This window comes from Palaemon carinicauda, chromosome 2, assembly GCF_036898095.1.
Source record: "Palaemon carinicauda isolate YSFRI2023 chromosome 2, ASM3689809v2, whole genome shotgun sequence".
Classification (NCBI taxonomy): Eukaryota; Metazoa; Arthropoda; class Malacostraca; order Decapoda; family Palaemonidae; genus Palaemon; species Palaemon carinicauda.
In genome coordinates this window covers 73287454-73298922 of record NC_090726.1, presented here as the reverse complement: position 1 = coordinate 73298922, position 11469 = coordinate 73287454, and the positions used below count along the sequence as shown (strand labels likewise).

General features: G+C 38.1%; 1 protein-coding gene across 1 annotated transcript; it reads right to left on the bottom strand.

Moving 5' to 3' along the window:
- Positions 1–10431: 10431 nt before the first annotated feature.
- LOC137617532 (uncharacterized) lies at positions 10432–11469 on the bottom strand. The gene is made up of 2 exons (XM_068347550.1): positions 11312–11469; positions 10432–11164 (listed from the first exon to the last, which is right to left on the bottom strand). The coding sequence occupies exons 1-2, from the start codon at positions 11467–11469 to the stop codon at positions 10432–10434; spliced, it is 891 nt and encodes a 296-aa protein (XP_068203651.1).

Below are 11469 nucleotides of genomic sequence, written 5' to 3'. Positions count from 1 at the left end.
AAATGGCAGGAGAGGATTAGAAATGAAACTATAAGAGAGATTACTCAAGTGCCATATGTGGATGAGATCATGGTGAGTGGTAGAGGGAGATGGTTTGGGCATGCTCTTCGTACTCCGCAAAAGAGATTAGTTCATCAGACTTTTAACTTGGCTCACACAAGGCACTAGGAAAGTTGGAAGACCCATTCCTATGGCTGAGGACTCTGAAGGGTGAAGTTGGAGTATGATTTAAAAGCTGAATATAAAGACCCTTTGCGTCGGTAATCTTAGGAGAGCTTATTGATGATGTAAATTTTCATACAAAAAATGAAAGAATAAATTTTCTTGCTATTTTGATCATGTGAATATTCATTATGTTTACTTAAATAACATTCGAAATTTAGGATTGTGCAAAAGTTAAGCTATAAATAAGAATTACTTGGAAAGACCGAAGTAACTTTAACAAACGTTATTGCATGACAGACTTTTAAAAAATTTAAATGCATTTATACGAAGATTATCTTAATATCATCAACTCTATTATATAAGAATATTTGTAATAGGAAAAGCTATATTTACTATCTATTGAATTTGCAATTCACTACAGTTTTGAAAGGATGGTTTATTGATGCAATAAATGCCGATAGATTGAAAGAAATATCTGCCCGATGTTTTTGCCAAACATTGGCAACAGCCAGAATCTATTGAAATCCAATAACAGATAATATCCCTTTCAGAATCAGTCCCTTTATTGACTTCCGAGCTTTACAAGACGTTAGGAAAGGCAACCACGAATACATATGGAATCAGTCGATAGGTGAGGAATTTTTTTTTTTTTCCATATGCAGCATTGACTGGTATAAAAATAATTTCCCTCCTTAAATACACTCCAAATCCATATATAAAAATTTTCTCCTCCACTTCATTCACAATGCTATCGATGTACATCATTCTCTCTTTAAAGCAGCCTAGTTGTGACACTCAAGTTCATTCCTCTCCATCATTCTAAATTATTTCTTAATAATATATCATCAAATTATATCACCGCCAGTAATGATGTGCAACTGAGGTTTCTATGCAAGTATGCTGAAGGCTGACAATTATCCTATCGGTGAGCTGTGTGCCTATGATTTGAAGAACAATCCTCTTTAGGTCTAAAAAATCCTATTATCAGGAAATGGAAAGGAAAGAGAAGTGTGCCATATATTATCAATTTTGAAAATACATTTTGAAACATCTTCAAACGGTTGAATCATATTGGAAAACAAGATCCAGAATCTGGTACACGAGTTGAAGAATATGACTCTCATGTTTTGGGGAGTTTATTGTTAAAGAATTTTACTTGTTTCTACATTGAGAAAATAAAACTATTTTCTCGACGTTAATCTAAATGTTGTCATGAACTGGAAGTACGTTTCCTTTTTATATTTATATTAGGTGTATATTCTGGAAGACAGATCAGTTTAGAGTAGGCCTACTAGACGTACATTACATTACAAAGTCAGCCCAGGTGTAAAAAGATTCTGGAATTAGTTGGTGTTAAGCATGATGACATCAACCCGATTACTACAGATTTCCCGCAAGCGTAGATTGAAAATGAGTGGTATCAGCTCAGTATTTTGTTTTAATTTATCACGAATAACATAACGTAACAAACAATAATTTGTATGCTAATTGTTTGGTTCAAAACAGCATTATGTTTATAAGATACTGAGTGACATTTTTACCGGTAATAATTTGTATTATTCATACATTTTTGTTTTTATCCAAATGCAAAATTTCACCAAAATTTGTGAACAGCACTTTGTCAAGTTAGTAATGTGGAAAGATATTTCATTCCGAAAAGAAAGAAAAATATATTCACTGGTGTCCTTAGTATCCAATGACTTTACAGGACTTGTAACTAAATGTTTAGAATAATAATAATAATAATAAAAGTTACAGAGACATTCGTTTTACACTATATTTACAAATCATTGTTATTATTATTATTATTATTATTATTATTATTATTATTATTATTATTATTATTATTACACTTTTGTTTGTCATAAAAATATTTCATTTCAGCATTGCGGGAATAAATGATTGAACATTTTCATTTGTTTGCCCTTTGGTCCAGGTCATTCATGCTGAAGAAGGTAACCCAATAACCGTTTGTTTCAGTGGACCGAAAAAGACTGTATTGGTAATAACCAGTCTTTAGTCCGATACGACGTTCCTCTATTTCCTGTAGACGAAAAACGCTTGGTCTGAAAATCCAACCATGCCAGCCTATACTAGACGTTTTTTTTTTTTTTTTTTTTTTTTTTTTTTTTTTTTTTTTTTTACTGAAAAATGCCTCCAGACTTCAAATATAAAAGATCATTGCGTCTCCAAAGCCAAATCATTTTCTCTTGAGAAGCCATTAAACTACATACATACAATTGTATTAATACTTTTAGTAACATATGCACTTTTAATTCTTTCCTAATGTTTATTGTGTAATCTATTGACTTTCATTTTAGCAACAATTTATATGACCATTGTATTTAATCATAACATTACACAACAATTTTGCTAACTTGTACAATGATCAAATGATAGAGAAATCCTTTTTTCATTGAGATTTAATAATAGAAAAACGTTAAATTTCAGTTAGATTAAAAGCCACAGAAGGCCACTGTGCCGTCTAATCTGCCAAATTCCAATCCAAAAACAGACGGTAAGATAATGTTGACTATATGGAAGGACATTAATGTATTACATTAAGATAAATAACTGTTATAATCATTTCTTATATTTCCATATATTCTCTAATCGTTTATACGCCAAATTCTATCCATCTATATTCTACACCAATGATTTACATATATGATTAATTCTAAGGCTCATATTTTTGCATGCAAGGCTTGTTTTTTCTATTATTCACGGGAATTGCCAATTACTGCTTACTTGTATACTTGCATGTCATTTTGAGTATATCTTATCTATAAAAAGGTGGTACTTATATATAGATGAAACTTTCATTACATTTCAGAGATTTTTTACCAGACCACAAAAACCAATTAGTCAATCAAAAAAATTACGATAAAAAGTGGCATTGCTGTTGTGGATGATTAGTAGATTAATATTATTAGTTTGGTTTATGACAATAATATGTATCATCTCTCCTTGACGTCAACGTTCAATAACAATCCACTCAATTGTGTTTACTGTGTAAGGGATTACAACTTAATTATTACACAACAAAAAAACATGACTACTTTTTTTTGTGTTTATTAGGATTAATGATTGAAAGACGAAGTTTTACCTTATTTCCCTTGTTTTCTTACTGTATCTGCCCCATCAATATCACAGTTAAAGATTTTTAAGCACCAGTCAACATAATGAAGTCTTCTTTTCTATAGGAATTACTTATAATTACTTATATTTAAATAGAGTAATATTAAAATACTTTAGATGACTTAAATATTAGAGCCATCCTAAATTCGCCTGGGACATATAAAGCACATTTTTAATTTAAATAATCGGGAGATAGTTTCAGAATAAAAATATGCTTATATTTCAAAGATAATCGTGATGAAGATGTTGTTCTGTAGACCGACACAATTTTCAAGTGTCATAATTTACAAAAGTAAATAAAGAAAAGTCCGGGATAGAAAAAATCTTTATCTTATTGAATATGTAACCATTATTGGATATTACGCATATAAAAGTGGAGGGTACTTCAAGGGCAATCTGAAAATGTACAATGGAGACCTGTGAATACTCCAAGGCACACAAGAAACCTAAAGCAGTATTATTATACTGTATTACAGGACAATGTAACCTAGGAAAAAAAAACTACCTGTTTCTATAGAAAAAATTCAGCTCTCATCGAAAATGACACTCGTTTCCGTCGCAAGTGAATAGTTTCAGATATATATATATATATATATATATATATATATATATATATACATATATATATATATATATATATATATATATATATATATATATATATACACACACACACATATATATATATATATATATATATATATATACACACACACACATATATATATATATATATATATATATATATATATATATATGTATATATATATATATATATATATATATATATATATATATATATATATATATATATATATATATATATATATATATATGTGTGTGTGTGTATATATATATATATATATATATATATATATGTGTGTGTGTGTATATATATATATATATATATATATATATATATATATATATATATATATATATATATATATATCCTACGATAATGGGGGACCTTCAGTGGGAACTCGGGGTTTTGGGTGAGGAAAACATACTGGGGAAACGGTATATAATGGTAAAACAAGCATTTTCTTCTCCATACATTACCTTCTTGGATGTATAATAAACGGAGGAAAAGACACAACAGTATAAACGGATAAACTTTGGAGGCGACGTTGCAAAGGCTATGTCTCATGAAAAAATATGGTATTATTGAGCGGCGGCAATGTTAGCGTTACATGCTAACATTAGCAGTATTTTTAATTAATTTTTAGTCATTCTACTTGTCGGTTGTAGTCGCTCTCGTTCCTTCGTTTGTACATAGCAGGTTTCGGCCTTCTGCGCGAAAACCACTTCTCACTGCGCATTGATTCCTCCTCCACCAAAAGGATTTCTTCTTCTCTAGCCGTCATATTTAACTATTCGACTTCACCCGCTTTATTCAATTATATGACTTGAACCAGTACAACTGTACTATCCCTTTTATATAATACCCTCGTATACATATTGCGTTTGACCCCAGTATTACTCGTTTTATTATCCGATATGTCGAGAATTTTTCTCAGACATATTAAAAACTAATGATTCTAGGCCTGATGGAATGGGCCGATGATAAGACCTTGAAGAGGTTTGCTTTCCAAAACAATTCAGGAGGGTTTCAATAAAATATGATAAAAAAATTTGGTTTATTACAAAAATAATAATTTAAAAACACAATAACAAATCACGCAAAATGAGAGTTAGTCTTCAACCTTACTGCACACGCAGTTACTCGACATTGACAACTATTTCAAACACAGGCTCTCATGACCTTAGAACACAGTAACCCTTAGGGGGTTTGCAACATATGCTCATAAAACTCTAAGTCCACGGTTGAACTAAACAAAACGAAATTACAACATTACACTATTAGTACTAGGGTAAATGACACAACGGTGCCTGCAGACATCATTTGAGGCATAAAACAAATCCCTAATCCCAGGGATGACAAATTTACAGACCGATAAAAATGTACATAATTCACACTAACAATGGAACCGACCTGGTATCGTGCTAGATAGGAGCCAGAGGCAGAGAGACACTACAACTCCATAGACAGTACTTACTTAGTTAGGGATTTAGCCAGGAATGGTCGAATGTCGTTCAACATAGCTCAGAGGAAAACTACTGTCTCCCGCCCTAATTAACGGGTCCTTGTGAAATGCGCGGGAACTCTCACTTTATTTAATCAAGAAGGGGTTTGATAGAGTTTCTTTATCGAATACAAGACAGAAAAACAGTTAAAGTCTTACGTCAGATCAAATGATAAACTCAATACTACGGCTGAAGGCCGTAATTTGCCAGAATCTAGGAAACTAGCGAGTCCTTGGCTCTAAACATATACATCGAAAATTTTCCCTGCATGAATGAATACAACATAATTTTCGTATATTGTAAATAATAAAAACTTTGTTTCTCTGACACCCGCTCCTTCCCCACCAGGTGGTACAAATTTACGCCACAATACCGTCATGTATTGGACAGCATTCATTCATAGAAATGCCCGCAAGATCTTCCAGTCTTGCCCTAATTCAACGCAACGTTTGTGAAGTTAAATTGCGGGGATTTCGAATGATCAGTTCAAAATTCCCGACATACTCCACACCCAAAATAAAGGGGCGGTGAAACGTCGGAAAATTAGGCAAGACCGAACTCAGGGGGGAGTAACCACTCCAAGACTTTCTTAGGCTCGTTGCGTAGCGCTCCACACCGACTCTAACGGAGTACACACACAATATACATCAAGAGAAATAATATTACCCCGGGGCAATCAATTCTTACAAGTGTACACACATAATGGCAATAACATACATAAATGTACCCAGACATATAATGCATACATGAATCAATCAATAGAAAGGCAATAGGCAATAGGCCTGCAACAACATCTCAATAAGCAATAAGCAATGTATACATCCACAATCATTAATCGAATAATCATATATATACAATCATAAGGCAATCTGCCCTTACTCAATCAATCCATGGAATTACCACTCCCAAACAGCCACACCTTGGTAATTACTCTAGGGGAAGGAGGGGCTGGTTCTGTACAATGGTAGACTTGTTTAAACGAGAGAGACCCTCCCATTCCCTTACTCTATACCTGACGCACTTCCAACCTCTGTGGATTCAAACTCACCAACACTTACTTCTTTCCACCCTCCCCACCTACCAGAAGGAGGGATACTCCCATTTTCTTTTACTGTTTGCAGCTATGACTTATATATCTTCATTCTCAACTAATTGTTTCATCAAATCTCGTTGCTTCGCAGCGATCTTTCTCAATGGGCGTGCGGAACGTCCTTGTCCGCCCAACGTCTCTGATTCTACGGCACTTTCACTAGTCTCACTTACCGTATTGGTATCACTATTTTCGTCACTACTTAAGACCTCTGTGGCTGGTTGTCGAGATGCCGTAGCCTGAACTATCTCCCAGATGTCACAACGTTCCCTGGCAGTCCTGCTGGGAAACTGTATGCACCCTCGTCTTCAACGTCGCCGTCGCCATCGTCTTCTACAACACCATCATCGCATCAGAGGGGGCAATCTCCACGGGAACCAGGTGGCTGACAGCTAGCAGGGACTCGACATCCTCGAACAACACCTTGGCCGAATGCACGACTCAGTCGTCGTCAGGATATGTCTCCACGACACGTCCAAGGGGCCACGTAGCCTTTTTTTTATTGTCTTGCTTGACCAGCACGATGTCACAGGGGTGCAGCTTGGAGGGTTCCACAGATCGACAGTCATGTCTGGCCCCTCCACTTCTCCCGGAAGACTTTCAGTATCTGTCAACGTCAAATAACGATCACGGAGCCTCCGGGGGGTTAAGGTGTGGGTAGCACAAAAAACAACGCAAGGCCAAAACCAATTCCTCCGCTTCCAGGGAGGGGCAGAAATCGAGGTACACGACCCTGCTGGCCATGCATGTTGCAATCAGTGTGTAGCCTAGCAGCGTTCCAGTCTGTATGGCCACTGTGTGGTACACTCCGACTGCGGTAAAGGGCTTCGTTAAGCTGATCCTTTCCTTCGGTAGGGTGGGGTGGTGGTGGCTGTGTCAACAGGGGCTGGAAGGCTAGCACGCATTCTGCACACTGCCGTACAATTTGCCTTGCAATGGAACGTAGGCCCGGCGACCAGCATTTCTGTCAAAAGATACCCATTAGTGTATTCACACTACAATGTAAATGCAAACAATGCAAATATCTTAGATAAGCCCTAAATAAGCGTCCCGTAGCTGGCAAAAGAATCAAATGTTTCATTTTCTCTATTTGGGACACACGTCCCCTAGTGCAAATCAGCTTATTATCTAACACTAAATTTAATTGTCTGACAAAATTAATGACTTCACGAGGGGGTCTGACCTCACCCTCCAAGTAGGCATAGACTGTAGGCAAATAATATTTTTGCTCTAATTGGACAACTTTTCTAAACGGGTCCCGTTTTAATTTGGCAAATCTTAATATTAACCTAGCAACTCTTAATAAGAATTGGAACTCTACTTCCCTCTGTAGAAGTTCCCATATCTCTCCTGGGGGAACAGGACTTAATTCTTCCCTCAATTCTGGCACCGCCGCCACTATGGTTCTCACACTGGTTGGATCATCCTCTTTGTGGGGAACAGGCTCTCCCGTGGTCCTTAGGAACTCTGGGCCCTTCTGCCAAAGAGGGTTCTGTAGCAGTTGTTGCGTTGTTGCTTCTCTGGACAGGATATCGGCAGGATTTTGTGTACTTGGAACATAGCTGAGACTGAATCCGCAAACCTGACAAAGAAAAATAATCTCCGCCCCTCTGTTAGATACAAATACATTCTTATTATCTTTGGCATCGGGAGATGCTACCCATGCAAACGTGACCTTACTGTCGGTCCACATGACTATCTCTCGTGGCTCTATCAGCCCTTTAAGTGTCTTAGCTAATCTGCAGCCTAACAGCAATGCTAATAGTTGTAGATTGGGGATTGTCAACTTGTTCATCCCCTCTGGGAGTGATTCTCCTCTTACTAGTGAGTAGTCTTACTTGATTGCAATTGTCCCTAATATACGCTACTGCACCGTATGCCTTGCTGCTGGCATCGGTGAATACATGGAGCTCTAAATTTTTCTTGCCTACCACTCTGGGAAATATGATGTTACTTATCGCTTTCAATTCACACAACTCACCCGCTTCTCTAGCTTTCTCTCCCCTTAACGCGTCATCCCAGCCTATGTTATCCTCCCATAGTTGCTGGGGGAAGAGCTTTCCTCGAACAAATAATGGGCTTATCAAGCCTAAAGGATCATAAATGGAAATTAACAGGGAAAGTACCCTACTCTTCGTAGGTACCTATCCCTCCCCAAATTCACTGATTCTCTTACTCTCTTTCACGCACAATCGATCATCGTCTCGGCCCCATCGCAGCCCAAGTACGTTCACATTCACCGGCTCACTCCACTGCTTCTCGCTATCGAATGCTAAGTTATTGGACGCCCACCCTTCTAAAGGCATACCAGCCCTTTCTAAGATCTTGTTGACAAAATCATGCTCCTGCCTCATGCTCTCTACATTCTCGAAAGTACTGAGATAATTATCTACGTAAAAGGACTTAGCCAAATCTGGCCTACCTTCCCTTTCAAAAGGATAATTCAAAACTTGTTGCAACAAAAACGGACTCGCCGTGATGCCGAACACCCCGACTCTATAGGCGAAGGTGAGCGCTCGACCTGCTACCTTATGCCACAGAAATTGTGTGTATTTGGCATCGTGGGGATCTAACAATACACGGCGGAAGGCCTTGCTGATGTCAGCTAGCATGGCATATTCGTTCAATCTGAACTTTATAAGCAAATGATATGCTAATTCTACTAGATTGGGGCCAGGTAAGAGGCACTCATTCAACGATTTATGATCTTTAGATTTAGCCTGAGGCATTAAACACAATTATGAGGGGATCGTGCTGCTATCTTTCTTAATGTCGAAATGTGGCATATAATACCCTTCAATCTTGGGTTCCTTTACTTCTGATATAAAGCCTGCATCTAGATACTTATCTATCACTTCCTGATACTGATCAAAATATTCCCTGCCCTTCCTAAATTTAGTTTGCAACGATTCTAACTGCTTTACAGCGTTTCGATAGTTCGTTTCTAGCCTAGCATCCGACCCGAATGGTAGGCTAACCTGATATCCCTCAGGCAACTTTACGACACTTTGCGATACCTTCCGCATGGCTTCCGCTTCGCGGCCAGTATATTGCTCTGATGGGGCGATGCCAATGCGGTCCAAACGCCACCACTCATCTATGTCAAACTGGTTTGGTTCACTCGCAATTCTACAGACTCTGAGCATTTTCACATGTTCGATCTTTTGGCCTTCTAACAGCCACTGCAGCACTTTCCCATATGGTGACATGTCATTATGGGTCAGGCAAAGACTTATCCCATCAACTTTCTCGATGCCTATGATGAAGTAGCTAAAATAATCGGACCCTACTAAAATGTGCATATTTTTTAACTTATCAGACTTATTCTCTGGATCGGCCAACGTGACTCCCTTACTAAACAGATGCTGTCTAACTCGTACATAACCAGCGTTATGTATTGGGACGTCAACGTGCTCGTGTGCTACCAACTTCATTCGTACTACTCTTCTTTCTATCTCTACCCTACAGCTTACAGCATCATATTGTCCGCTTATTTCTGCAGAGCCAAATGGAGCTATGTTCAACGCTACCTTCCCTACCACCGGTAGGCCTAATTGCCTCGCAATTCTCGCAGAGATGAAGCTTCATTGGCTTCCCGTATCAAGAAATAAGCGGACTCCCTTACTCCCTTGCTTGTAATTGATTTCGACCATAGCCGTAGGCAAGATTGTGCATGGGAGGTCCACGCTGGAAATCTGTGTAACCTTTGCACTTTTGCACTGCTTGGATTCTACTTCATCTTTAGATGGACGGGGGGCTGTTTCGTGTTGTTGAGGCGTCGCATCTACTATGAGGCGGGAGGTTGTAGACTGACTACTACTACTATTACTTCATGCTGAAGTGGAGGGAACTGATTGCAATTGTTTTCTCGGATCATAATTAACACAAATGGCTGTCTTGTGGTTACCACTACAATTCTTACAAGAGTTTGGGACAGGAAACTTATCACTTCAATGACCAGAATTAATGCATTTAAAGCATAGACCCTCTTTTAGCAAAATGCGACGTCTAGCAGCCACGTCAGTTACTCGGCGGCATCCGTGAGGCGGGTGCCGTTCGTTACAAAAGGGACAAGAATTATTCTGAACTCGTTTTGACTTCGCTCTTACACTGACATCTATTCTCTTGTCAGCTTCAAGTTTATCTCCTCGTTGCAAGGCATCCTCCTCGAACATTCGAATAATGAAATCGATCGTGTCGAAGAATTTATCTAGTGTATAATCACACTTTCTCAGATGTTCTACTACTTTCCTATAGAGCTTCCCTTCTGACAATTTTTGATTAATGAGGTTCATAACCATGCCATGGCCTATATCGTTGCTGCTTAGCCTCTTGATCTGCTTGATTATGATCGTTAATTCAAAACGAAACCTTTTCAGCTCTACAGGATATAATGAGGGTACAAAGATATTAGACAACTTTCTATGTAGAGTTACGAGTGTTTGATTAACATCATCACATTGTTTGTCTAAGAGATCCAACGCTATCTTATAGTTCGCGGCGGTTTCACTTAGAGATTTTACGATCCTAACCGAATCCCTGCCTAAAGTTCGTAATAGATACCTAAATTTGGATACATCATCCAAATCTGCTCTTCGATCCAAGTGGATCGTGAAGAGTTCCCGATACGAAGCATATTCTTGCACTTCCCCTTCAAATGTGGGGATAGGACGTGGTTTCAATCTGGGGAGGGAAACATTCCCTGTCTGCGTGATTTTCACTCTATCAATTCGGTTATACAGAAGCGTAGAAGCTCGCATAGCTTCTCCTAACGTGTGCCTGATTCGGGCATCTAAACCCGGTTCTAGTTAGACTGATTGTCTCTTATACAGCTTTCTTAGCTGTCTTTCTTCCTCTCGCAATTGCGTAACCAGATTCTGGTACACGGATTCCGAGTAGGTTTCAACTAACGCACTCTGCGTTTCAACTAGTAAGTCCGCTATGAGGCCCATCGATGCCTCGATGTGTACAACCATAGCCACTGCCAT